The 14,210-nt window shown below is 44.6% G+C and overlaps 1 protein-coding gene across 1 annotated transcript; it reads left to right on the top strand.

The window, feature by feature from the left end:
• The first annotated feature begins 456 nt into the window (after window positions 1-456).
• LOC306939205 (BLOC-1-related complex subunit 6-like) lies at window positions 457-9,682 on the top strand. Its single transcript, XM_079523747.1, has 5 exons — window positions 457-578; window positions 1,639-1,824; window positions 7,368-7,531; window positions 8,041-8,124; window positions 8,839-9,682. The coding sequence occupies exons 1-5, from the start codon at window positions 479-481 to the stop codon at window positions 8,911-8,913; spliced, it is 609 nt and encodes a 202-aa protein (XP_079379873.1). The 5' UTR covers window positions 457-478; the 3' UTR covers window positions 8,914-9,682.
• The last annotated feature ends 4,528 nt before the right edge of the window (window positions 9,683-14,210 follow it).

Here is a 14,210-nt window from a genome sequence, read left to right as displayed (position 1 = left end):
TTTTCATATTTTTGACACACCTAAACCTTTGACATAATAATTTTGGTTATCGGTATCGGCCGATCGAGTACAAAACAATCGGTAAATGGTAAATTTATATATAGCACCTTTATCCAAGGAGGAAACCATGCAAGGCACCAACCAGCACATTAATTAGGGGTTCAGTGTCTTGCTCAAGGACACTTCGACACTAACTCTGGGGGAGCCCGGGTTCGAACTGGGAACCTTGATGGTTCCCATCCGGCCACTCTACCCCTGAGCCACCGCCGAATCGGTGACCGGGAATCGGGCCCCAAAAAACCTGATCGGAGCACCTCTCTAGTTTGGGGGACACTGTGGTGTTTTAGGAGCAGTTTACTAACCTCTTCTCCCTCTCTTGTCCTCTTCAGCCCTCATCTCACTAATCCTCCTCGGCCCCTTGTCCCAGCACCAGCTGCGCCTCCTCTCCTCGGACAACATCGCCTGTCCTCCCCACGTCATGGCGCAGGTCCGTGTCCGCAATGTACCCGAGAGAGAGCGCATCGTCCGGGGCATGCAGGACAGCAAGAGCCTGGACGAGATCAGCCAAGCCTGTGGAGGTATGTCACGTACCCAGCTTTTATGTGCCCTCTGTGAGCGGCACGATAAAAGGACCGAGATGGTGATAATAACTGATATCAGCCGGTGGGCTGATAACTGTTATCGGCCGTTATCGGCTCGATACGGCAGTAGATGATCATCAGTGCAAGATAAAGTGCCACGACCTGCCAAACGGTCACCCTGAGACACCATGCCGAATGCTGCGGAGAGAACCCGGCATGTCAAACCGTGGCCAACATGGTTGCTGCGTTGATTAAACGCTATTTAATCGTCTCTGTGACCAAATAACACTGTGGATATGCGACACGCAAATTATTGCCCGGGCATTCGTCTTTGCCCCGAGGTTATCCAACCGACGGTGATAAGCCCTAGGGCTGATACAGCTAGCTGGCCAATAAGCACGAGTTAAGAGTGCCAACGCATGCTGAACTGTGGCCGTGAGCAACACTTGCTGTGGAAGTAACATGCCATGTTAAACAATACAATTGGCTGACGGCACTATTTTTGGATGGTGTGGCAGAATTCATGGCTGAGAGGAGACACTTGAGTTTGGGCGCAACGGAACCACAACACAGAGCAAGTAAATGGTGACCTTCAGTGGCTGAAGGCTGATGTGTTCCTCCAACAAGGGAAGGCAAAGCCTGCCAGCAGTCCTTGTGTTCTCATCCCCAGTCCACCACAATGTCTTTTTGTTTTGTTTTGCTTTGTTTTTTTTGTTCAATGTTGATTGAAGTGTTGATGAAATGCTGTTTTCTCATTGTCATGGTGAATAAATAAATCTATATTGGTATGTGATAATATGGGTATGGTTGGATAATCTTTGGCAATGATGAATGTCCGAATGATTATCAAATATTGGCTGTTTAGTAACAACGGCATTGAGTTCCTGCCGTTACACAGACTGCATCGAAATAACGTTTTATGGAAAAGGCCTAATTTGTACATGTACTGCTGTCATTCGATTGCTGACTCGCAGGTTCCATTACGGATTCCTGGGGCGTGTAAGCACATCATTTAGCAAACTCTTTCTTTTGTTTTTAACATTGTGATTGCAAACAGGTCACGGTTTGGGCTCCCGGGGAGGCGGCAGAGGGGGTCAGTCGGAGGGCCGCAGGGCTACGATCTCCTCGGCTCTAGAGCTGGAGGGTACAGTTAGCCACGATGGAGATCTGACCCACTTCGTCGCCAAGAACCTGGAACTGAAGATCAAGATGAGCTCCAAAACTAGCCTGGACTGTAGTGACTGTGAGTACAGAGTGTGGAGGCCGTACACACATGCATGTTACAGTATGTACATGTTGTTGTCTCCACCAGTGTGGAGTGTTGTTGTGTGTGTTGTGTGTGTGTGTGTGTCCGTCCGTCCGTCTGTTACCAGCTAATCTCCGGCACCGTTAACCCGGTCGATTCCAAACTTTGCACACACACTCCCTGGATGCCAACGATGAACCTCTGCCCCAAATTTTCCAGAACGGCCTGTTATAGCGCCACCAGGAGGCTGAATTTTGTAAAACACATTTTTTGATATTACATATTTTGTCCAAAAATCCTGCAAATCGTTACACAGTATCTCTATAGTCATGTGCTCAAGACAGATCTGTCATAATCCATCCTGATTGGCTAACATTGGCTTTCAAAGTTTACAGGATTGGCCCTTTTTGAACAAAAAGCCTCAAATCATGAACGCGTGCAGCAGCGTGCAAATTTACGTGAAATCTTTCACAGACGTTCCTACTAGGCTAAAGAATATATCCCACCCTTTTCACATTGGCCTGTCATAGCGCCACCAACAGGTGGATTTTTGCCTCAAATCATCCAATTGCCATCCAAGGCGTAAGAAAAAATGGCACCCTTTTCACATTGGCCTATTATAGCGCCACCAGGAGGCCACAACCTGACCTGGCCTGGTGGAGACCTGTGCCCCGAGGGGCACTTTATCTAGTTTTTGTCTGTTTCTGTATGTGTGCATAGTATAGGGTTGTGTGCATTGTTTCTGTGGAGTTGATTGATTTTATGTTTTCATGTATTTTATCATCGTGTATTATGCAAAAATGCACAGGTCTTCTTAACCAGGATCCACACGTGTTCTAATTATATGGTTTCCATTGTCTCTGGGCGCCCCTCTTCCTCCACATTGCTCATATTTGATTATATTCCAAAGATCTGCATGAAGGTACTTTCAGACGAACAAAGGTGCAGGCGATCAGAAATCAGCAGAGAGTGATCGACGTTTGCGCTACTCTATGCCGAATTGAAGTGGACTCGGACCCAGACTTTTTTTTCTTCTCCCTGGAAATAAAAACGTCTGGGTTTCCGAGGCTAGGTATCGAGTAACGCAGTCGCCTGGATCAACGACTCATGATGAGAGGCGTGACCACGCAAGCGTAAAAAAGAAAAGAAAAGAAAAGCTCAACCCAATCCAGGTCTAGTCAGTCGCGGTGTGTGCGTGTGTGCATGAAACGAGTGCACGCACGACAATTCCACGGGACCGTGCCCACGTAAATACGCTTGCGTTGTCTCCCCTCGACTTCTCTGCGCATAAAAAAAACACAAACGCAGGTCTGAAAATGAATTACTAGGCTCGTTAACACCTTGATGGCCCGGACCTATTTAATCCATTAATAAAAGGTTGCCCATCATTTATAGCGCCCGGACCACTTTTACCGGCGCACCGGAAGTTGTTGTGAATGTCTGTGTAGCAGCTAACAATAGCCACACCACTCTAGGGTCGATCGACAACAACGGGAGGTAAGAATAAATCTATCGCGACTAGCGACTGGACCGCGGAGCGCCGTCTAACACAGGATATTTTTTCATAATTAGACGGGATGATTTAGATCGCGAGTTATGAACGCTTTAAGATTTTCGTTTTCGTCCGCTAAACAGGCAGGGAACATTTTCGATGACGTGTCACTGTTGTGCAACACCGAGGATTGGGCAACAAGTGCTCCTAGGCTGTGGAGTGATGCGATCGGTTTTGATATCATTAATCTCCGTCCCATTTATCAATCTCCGCCTTGGGCACTTGACCATGAACTTGAACTTGACGTTGATCTCCGTCTTGGGCCTCTCTAAACTGTTAATCACTGCCCATCTGAAAAGGGCTTTAATTTTTGTTATTCTACAATGTTACCTACTTAGTTGACTTTTAGTTTTAACTTTCCACACTTCATAAATTTCGGGAAAAAAATAAAGTTATGAAAAAATGACAAAGTAGGGTTTATCATTATTGCTTGTCCTTAGATGTGATGAATGTAGCTCCTGGATTGTAGTCGATTAGACTCACAGGAATGGATCCGCGACAGAAACTCTGCAATCTGCAATCTATCCACTGTCAGCTGTAATAGCATTTATTGACCAGCGAGTAGAGAATTGGCTTAGCTTAGCACATTGTTATAACGTTCATATTGGATAGTTTAAAAGCTCTTTAAGCTGCAATCTGGAACTTATTTTCTTCAATATAACAATCGGCAGTGGTTAGAGGTGGTCTCTTCTTCCCTTTTGCCGTTTCTCAATAGTTTCCATAGTGACAGTGAGAGAGAGAGAGAGAGAGAGAGAGACGGCATGGGTGGAAAGAGAGGAGGGAAATATCAGCCCTAGAATAGTCTGACCCTCCGGGAGTCGAACCGGCGACACGCCTGAGAAGGCATTTTGCGGCCATGCCCGTTGGGTCGCCCTCTCTCCCTGTTCTCCTCTTGCACAATGTAGTGTGACGTTGCTTCTGCCATAGCCAGTTCAAGGGAGTTCACCTCCACCCTGTTGCAAATTCAATACAGTACAGAATGACACCGTATTTCTTTATTTTTTTCTTTTCTTCAGTTTTGCAGTTTAGATAGACATTATTTATTTCCCCACTGCTATGTTGGCAAAATCTATTGTTAAATAGTTGTTGTTTTTTCTACTATCACCCTCAAACATAAATAATATTAACCCACTTCGCGCCATTGACCTAGATGTACGTCAATTGAAGCCTATTATTATAATTTCTTCTTATAATTTTTATCCCACGATTTTGTAATCCATTTTTCACCCGTGTCAATTATCTTTTTCTTTTTTTTTTATGTTTTATTCCACAATTTTTTAACTCATTTTTTCACCCAGTGTCAATTCTCTAATGTGATCCTGGGCTCTACACACCCTCCGCCAACCTGGGGAGAGCAACGGACTTGAACACATGCTTCCTTCATGAATGAGTGTCCAAGTCACTCCTTTACACCTGACAGGGGGGAGTTTCCCTGGTTGGACGTAGCGCGTGGAAGGAACACGTTATTCCAAACAGTTCCATTCTCCTCCACCAGGTGCTCCGGCTGGCCAGGGAGAGGCAGTTTAGAGACCAGGATTACTGCATGTTTTTTGTGAGGGTACCTACCCTAGGGCAGGGGTTCTCAACGTTTTTGGCTGGGGACCCCCGGAAATGCTTTGGCCGTGTCTGTACTATGTAAATTCTTAATTTCCATTTTCCGCTTGCAATAATTTGGGGACCCCCCAAAATAATTTGCCCTAGGGGACACGGGGAGAACATGCAAACGAATTGAAGCCTATTATTTAATGCTACCCTTAAAGCCATTGGCGTAGCCCTACGGCAATTGCGCTTTTATAGTGCATTCGATCGATCAAGTCATAATGCCACTTACGTTAGCATCGGGTTGCTAGCTGTTGTTGTCATAACACTGGGTCGCGCCATCTTAGATCGTCATCACCATAGACACCCCTTCTATCTGTTTCTTTCAATCGGATTCTTTCAAGATGACATTTTTGGTCAAAACAAGGTTTATTCCACGGCAGGGAGCCGACGCTGTGAACCCCTTCCACTGCACTCGTTTGGCTCCGTTTGCTACAGAGGACCTGACCATGCATCGTCCAACTTCCTATCTTTATGATCAGTACCCGAAGTCTGGAAATGTGGCTTTTCAAAATTAGAGCTAAACAGGGAAAAATGCTGGCGTGAATTATATCATAATTTGTCAATAAAAGGCTAGCGCTGTAAGTGTTAAGTGGTTATCGTTGGGCCTCATTGGCTCTGCAATAAGCGCCTGCGGTATAATAACAGCAGCAGTGTCCCTGGGCCCTGTCTGCTGGCTCTGCACAGAGTACGTTATAGGAAGGATGACTGTATTTGGAACAGGGAAGCAGGAATGGTGCTCAAACTGCTCATCTGAGCACCTACCATAATACTATATATGGCCATTTCGGGAAAAGGCTACTTTATTTTAATCTCTCTCTTGTGTGCTCGTGTTTGTGTACATGCCATGTGTCTCTCTGTATATCTGTTGCACCCTCTTCGCCTGCCTTTTGCAATATGTCCGAGAAATGTTATTAACCGGTATCCGTTAGCCTTACTGATTTATTACAGATCTACAAGCTCACAACGTGCTACAACGCAATGCGCTGTGAGCTTGTAGATCAGCTATTTTTGGTGACAGTCCCCCCCCCCCCCGTCCCCCCCCAGAATAGGAATGCTTGTGATTCAAGTGGTTAAAAAAAGTGGCATTTTGAGTTTTAAGCATATTTTGACATATTTCGATAATATAGAGGGTATACACATGCATAAAGTGAATGGCAAATCGAGTGTCAAAGTGACTTTGCAAAGTGAGTTTAATGTCGTTTAATGCAATTGATGCATATAATTTATAGATAAGGGAAGGATCGAAGACCAATCAATCATCTGGACTCTGGAGGAGTCCCGTTGAGGAGAATTTGTAAGAATGTAATAGAGTACAAATACTCAAGAAGTCAGAATTAAGGACTGTAAACCTTTTAAACAAGTGAATATTAACTTTATCTTTACTGTTATAATGTTAAACTTATAAATCTGTATTAATACCTTTTAAGGATAAATACTTTAGAGGAAAACTACAATACTAAAAGGAAAGAATTAGGCAGAGAGTAAAAGTATGAGAGTATACCAGAATACCTTAGAATGAGTTTGACACCAGACACGGAAGAAGACAAGTCACACCAGAGCTATGGATTTTCCATTTGATATATATTACAAATTACCTCGGGAGAGAAATGGCAGGTCCGTACAGCGTTAAAACGATCTCTCCCTGACACATCATCAGTGACAACATTTTATACTACATAAGTCATAACATCCTTTGGACATGGGGAAGTAATGTATTTGAGTTCAGAGGGTAACCCAAAAGTGAATTATGGCGACACCTATTGCCGGGAGGCCTACTTGGGATACGTGGCAAATTATACTTCCGGTAAAATCCCGGAAGAGTGACCGAAGGGAATTGTAGTTCTTTAAGTAAATGTAGTTCACAGCCCAAGTTACTGACAACCAGCTAACGTAACTAGGAGACAATTTGTCTGCTCTAGCACCGTACCAAGGCCGAATAACATGTTTTTCACCAGAGGGGCAGATAATGCAAGACGTCCAACAGGAGAAAACAATCTTTTATCTTACTCGCTGACTGGGGGAGAGTGAGATTTAATACTATCTGTTTTACGCTGGGGCAGAAATGATATGTAAACTCAGTGGGATACAGGGCATGAAAAATACATAGTTATTGAGAACATGGAAACTACCATCCACCAAAAATAACAGATCTACAGATCTAATAACTCAAAATTATCCATCAGCAATCAGACAGGACGTTTCTGTTTGGATGTATGGGCTGTCAAGGCCAGAAAGTATTTTTTTGCCACTCAGTAAGCGTTCCCGCATAACTTCACGCGCACACCCTCTATTGTTAATGTCCCATTCGTAACAGTTAGCGTTTAACGGTTGGCCATCACTAGTCTCCAATGTGTGTGTGTGTGTGTGTGTGTGTCCGTCCGTCCAGCGGACTGCTCGGGGCCCATCCAGCGGAGTCGGGGATCAGCGCGGCGGCCGGCCGACATCCCGCCCATCGACCCCGCCGTCCTGTCGGACCTCCAGAGACACACCCAGGAAGTTGCACACAGCGTGGAGATGATGATGCGTAGCCTCAACGGAACCATCCAGAATGTATGTTAGAATGAACACACGCACGCACACACACATTCTGCACAGTGTACACACACACTTTTATTTTATTTTTTTGATACACAAAGAAGGGGTAGGACCCGATACGTTTTTAACTAAACTTCTTCCTATCGCTTTTTCGATATTAGATATCCCTTGTTTTATTTCTTGTTTTATTATTATTTTAAATCTAGTTCTTCCTTTATTTCCATTGCCTGTTAATTTATGTTTTAATATGTTCGAAATAAATAAATAAATGAAAGAAAATGAACACACACACTGAATACCTCGCAAGCACTCACAAATACACTGAAGCATACTGTACATGTGCACGTTCTCACAAGCATATAATCTCTGTCTGTCTGCAGTTTGTGTGTCTCTCTCACACACACACACACACACACACACACACACACACACACACACACACACACACACACACACACACACACACACACACACACACATCTCTCGCTCTCTAACCCTTATTGTGTGTCTCTGTGTTGTTCCAGATGACGGCCCTCAGCGTGGGCTACATTCAGACCTATAGAGACTCAGTAGACGGTCTTGGAGAGGCTGTGGACATGAGCATAAAGGTACATGTGTGCGTGTGTGCGTGCGTGCGTGCGCGCGTGCATGCGTGCGCGGCAACGAGGACCACAAAAAAAACTATTTGTATAGAGCCTTTCATACAAATAAAATACAGCCCAAAGGCCAAAGTGCTTCACATACAAATAGCAAATTATTAAATGAATGATACAAAATCATTAAAAAGTTCTGAAATAGCAAAATAACAAATAAATCAATAACTACTCTACAAACGTCTAAGGTGTATTTGCAGCAGTGTTGTTTTTGGCAGCAAAATTTGATTTTAGTTTTAGTCATAGTCTCTTGAATAGTTTTCATATAGTTTTAGTCACATTTTAGTCACCTGGAATGATTTAGTGTTAGTCTGGTCTTAGTCGACTGAATATCATAAGATTTTAGTCGACTAAATCTACAGTTAATTTAGTCGACTAAAATGTATTTTGGCGGGCCTTGGTAATGACTGATTTTTAACTTGCTGAAAATAGCCGATCTACAAGCTCACAACGCGTCGCGCTGCGACTTCAGTATACAGTATGTAGTCTTCGATTTAGTCATCATAGCTTAGCTTTCATTTAGTTTCCATTTAGTTTGTCAGTGAAAAAAGGTAGTCGACGAATGTTTCTAGACTCAGTTTTAGTCGACGAAAACAACACTGATTTGCAGGTGTGTTTGTTGTGTCGTCGTGTCTCTGTTGTCTCTTCACCGTCCTCTCGTCCCCGTAGGGAATGTACACGCTAATGGCCCGCTGCGAGGAGCTGGACCGCTCCATGCAGCCCATACACACCCTGGCCGCGTAGATACGAGATATCAAACGCACCCTGGATGCCCTGGAAGCCATCTGCAAGTAAACCCCACTCCTCCTCCTCCTCCTATACCCCAGCCTAAGACCCACAACCAGCTGGAGCTTGTCATTGTACACGTCATCCCACGACTCGACATCAAGCGCATCCTGAGTGTAAACCCCCCCCCACCACCCCTCCTTTCCTGAGGTAGCACACACTGACGACATTGAGAACGACAATGAGCCACACCGGCCGTTTTACCAAACAACTCCAGACCTGTTTCAATGGCCTCCTGGGTGACGAGATAACAAAGCGCAACGTTTTGGATAGCAACCAATTAAGACGCTTCTTCGCTGCCGACTATTGACCTCCTGGAATCACTGGTAGTAAATCACGCTGTTGGATGAGTGGCGCCCCTCGTCGTCGTCGCACCCCCCCACATCCACCCATTAAAACGTTGAAGATTGCTATACTACTTATGCTGTTAACCTTATAAGAGGAGCACTTGATTTGTTGATGCGGATTGTCTTTAAAAAATCACACCCGTGTGAACTGAGTGGTGCAACTACTTTGTGACTTATGTGACGTCACATACTAACCATAGCAACCATGCTCACCCGTACAGGCACAAACACACACGGGTACTAACAAAGCCAGTTGTTGGAGTGGTTTGCACCACTCAAAAGAAAGAAAAAACCCACACACGTGCTCTATAGACACAACTTATGGGAGACACTTCAAGTGTCCTAAACACAAAGGGCAGTGACAATGGGAACAACGATGCATGCAACACACACACACACACACACACACACACACACACACACACACACACACACACACACACACACACACACACCGTTGGGGTGAAAACAAAGACGTTGGGGTACTGTTTGCCCCGTTTATTCCCCTGTTTACAGCCTAAAGGAGACTGCTGACTGACTGCACGCTGTTTGTTCTCTCCGTCCAGCCAGCTCGGTTCAGATTGCACTAACCCCTGCTGCCCACACGGGGGAGGTATTTCTCCCTCTTCTTTGCCTAATGTGGAGGGCTTATATGAAGTGGAAGAGGAAATGTGGTGTTTAAGTGTGTTAAGTTTGTAACTCCATGTGATCCACCATGACGTTCATCTGGTGTTTTCCAAGTTTCGTTTTTTATCTTTTGACGTGTCGACTCTCAGGAGAGGCTTGCTGAGAACCGGTTGGGTATTTCAGCTATGCTCCTCCTTAGCAGACTTGTGTGTCACACACACACACACTCGTACGTTACAGGTTAAACTCCTGGGAGCTGTCCCATTATAGCCAAAAGTCTTGAGAGCTGACTCACGGACACCCTGACTCATGGACAGACACTCCTCCACTACGGATCCTGATGGGCTGACATTATGGCTGACACCGCCAACACTCGTAGTTTTTACAAAGGTCACACACGTCTCTCTCTCTCTCCTCCCTGTCTGGTTTTCAAGGTACAGCAGCAGCAACACAGTGAAATCCTCAGTTTTAACCCATTTAGACCTGCTTTTTATTTAGAAAATGTCTTCTAAATCATTCACAGTTTTCTGAAATGCCCATGTTTCTATATTATAGAAACATGGGTATTTCAGAAAACGGAAAGATATTGAGCACCACTGATATTATCAGTGGTGCTCAATATTTCATGTCAAGGACCCCCAGAAATATCTGTATTTGGCCGCAGACCCCCATCTGAAAACATGTTGTTCCCGGGACCACCCCCCCCGGAAGCAACGATTTAAATAAAAACGTTCGCTCTGAAAGAATATATTTTACAAAAATTGCGCTACGAGCTTGTAGATCTGCTATTTTTCAATAGCTAAATTAGAACGGAATGCTTAAAACACCAGGGGGGTTCCCGCCCGAAATGGGTTAAAGCGGCCAATCCACAGGTTTCATTTTCTTTCCTCACGGAGAGGGGTAACTGCGACGGAAACACCTGAGATTTGAACATGGGTCTCCTGCACATGGGAGACCAAACATCTACCGCTCGAACCCTCCAGGGTTTCACTGTGCAGCTGTTTAATGTTTAGCGTAGGCATCGGCATGGATATAGGCATTCGATGAACACAATTGGGCATGTTTGTGGGAGGGAAGCCGAAATGTGGGGGCAAATTGTTGTCGCTGCAGTAGAGACAACTACAGCTGGGGTGCAGACGTTTATCCGACATACCAGAAGTTAGACATGCGCTGCGGGTTAAAAATCACCTGTGCTGCGGGTTACAAATCACCCGTGCTGCTGGTTACAAATCACCTGTGCTGCGGGTTACAAATCACCCGTGCTGCGGGTTACAAATCACCTGTACTGCGGGTTACAAATCACCCGTGCTGCGGGTTACAAATCACCCGTGCTGCGGGTTACAAATCACCCGTGCTGCGGGTTACAAATCACCCGTGCTGCGGGTTACAAATCACCCGTACTGCGGGTTACAAATCACCCGTACTGCGGGTTACAAATCACCCGTACTGCGGGTTACAAATCACCCGTACTGCGGGTTACAAATCACCCGTGCTGCGGGTTACAAATCACCCGTGCTGCGCGTTACAAATCACCCGTGCTGCGGGTTACAAATCACCCGTGCTGCGGGTTACAAATCACCTGTACTGCGGGTTACAAATCACCCGTGGCGTCCCCGTGCGGTTGGGGTTAGATTGGTGTCCAACTAATGACTGTCAGACCCTTGGTATGTCGGAAACAAATGCCTGCACCCCCAGTGTTGATTTCATCGACTAAAACTTATGACGAAGAATGTCCGTCGAATACCTTTTTGCACTGACGAAAACTAAATGAAAACTAAGCTACTGAATGACTAAAACTAAGACTAAATGTACTGACAGTTTTGTCAACAATTACAAACTAGACTAAAAGACGAAAATATGATATTTGAATGGCCTCACATTCTTTTACTTTCACTGCGCAAAAGTGATAACTGATCCACGTTTGCCATGCTCATCAGTGAGCGGGTCACTGACTCGGCTGACATCGGCTCTGTATTCCAAACATTGTAATAATATGACTTTTAAAAATTAATTTATGAACCACTTAAGCCCTATATACTTCATCCTATGACAGATAGAGAAAATAACAGAAGAAAACTTTGCCCCAAATAGTGATGCCATGTTTAAATGACCTTCGTAGTTGGTAACGGGACAACTCACCCCTTTTCTGTTTTCCTCCCGGAATTTTCCCCAGTGAGTGGGGTGGGAGATAACCTGGCTCCGCTAGATGGGGCAGCAGAGAGTACACTGGGTTCCCCCCTCCTGCTCCCATCTGGGAACTCTCAGGCAGACTTGATGCCCGGCCACAAAACGGCCTGGCCAATCAGCAGCAGCTAGAGGCGAGGCCAGGCCGTTTTGTGGGAGAGGCTGGATAGCAGACGGCTGTAAACTATAAACTTTGACGACAGCAGACAGCCTAAAGTACAAATATAATGTATGAAAAGGCTACTACAGTGAAGTCGGTCCACAGAGGTTGTTGTAGGCTGATGTTGGGATTATCTGACGAGGTACCATTTGAGTGGGCCTTCAAAATAAAGGCTATGGGTCGCACACTGCACCAAGACTGTAGTTCAAATAGTTTATTTCATATTTGAAACCAAGGACAAACGTTTCGGCTATCCAGCCTTCATCAGTGTGGAGTACTGTGTGACTGAATGTAGGTTCCTTTTAAAGGAGTGGTGACATGGTGCAGGTGCACACAATCACCGCTAATCACCTCATATCACTTATGGGCAAAACCTTACATATACTAAATTATACTAAATTGTTTATAGGGTCAATATAAGTAAAATAATATACAGTAGCCTTTCCATAGGAGTATCTTTTTATATATTTTCCAAAAAGAATAGAAACAGCCAATGGCATATTACAAAGTTATCCCCCTCACTGGGGAAAATTCCGGGAGGGACAAACGGGCAAGCACCGGAGGTGAGTTGTCCAGTATTAATTCCGTTCATTTCAGTACATTATGAAAACCAACTTGTAAGAGACATGAAACTTTCTTTCTTCAGGTGGAGACTCCATTTTGCTTTTGTTTGCTTTGTTTTTTGGGCCAATATTACATTACCATTGCATTTGTAATGCTGTTTTAAAGTGCAGATTAATTAGAAAAGTCTAGCTGAAAATGCTCCCTGGCAAAAAAGATGTATATTCACAAACTAAATTGAAATGTCCACGACTTCTTTACTGTGCAGACAAGTGTGCTAACATTGACTAATTTAGTCGGGTGAGCACGGTCATGTTTTAATTAATTCACAATGAAATGTGTTGACAGCATTTTTCAAGATTCAATAATTTATTGCCAAACAACAACAATGACGGTGGATTTGGAAATTGTTTTGGTGTTCAGAGATAACAACATAACCACACGATACACACCGTGTATCCTTGAATTAATTAAAAGCATTTAGCCATTATAAAAAGTCCCAGTTTTTACTGCATGTCTGCTGAGCTAGTGTTGCACTTTGGGTCCATTGTTTTTTTTTAAGAACGTGTGTGTGTGTGTGTGTGTGTGTGTGTGTGTGTGTGTGTGTGTGTGTGTGTGTGTGTGTGTGTGTGTGTGTGTGTGTGTGTGTGTGTGTGTGTGTGTGTGTGTGTGTGTGAGTGTGCGCGTGTGTGTGAGTGTGCGCGCGCGTGCGCGCGTCTGTGTGGTTCAACTGTCAGTGGAGAGTTGACACGTAACATTGTGTTGTAACATTTTTGTTTTGAAATATGCTGATTTGAATCTGCTCTATGACAAGCGGAAAGAATTTGCCTCCTGGATACTTGTATGCAGGACAAATGCACAAAGGCATTTTAAATGGCCACCGTGTTGATGCTGAATTAGTTCCTGATGATTTGCCTGCATCGAAGCAAATCATCAGGAACTAATTCAGCATCAACACGGTGGACATTTAAAATGCCTTCGTGCATTTGTCCTGCATACAAGTATCCAGGAGGCAAATTCTTTCCGCTTGTCATAGAGCAGATTCAAATCAGCATATTTCAAAACAAAAATGTTACAACACAATGTTACGTGTCAACTCTCCACTGACAGTTGAACCACACAGACGCGCGCGCGCGCACGCGCACACACACACACACACACACACACACACACACACAGGACTTGTTAACCCATTTAGGCCTGACGTCGAAATAAAAAGAAAACGTTCGCTCTGAAAGAATATATACCTATTCAAAGATCTGTGGCGCATTTTTACGATTTAAGAAAAATAGCAGACCTACAAGTTCACAGCGCGCCACTCGGTGGCACGCTATGAGCTTGTAGATCTGCTATTTTTCAATAGCTAAAGTATAACA

The sequence above is a fragment of the Electrona antarctica genome (assembly GCF_951216825.1).
Source record: "Electrona antarctica genome assembly, chromosome: 2".
Classification (NCBI taxonomy): Eukaryota; Metazoa; Chordata; class Actinopteri; order Myctophiformes; family Myctophidae; genus Electrona; species Electrona antarctica.
This window is presented reverse-complemented; position numbering and strand designations above follow the sequence as displayed.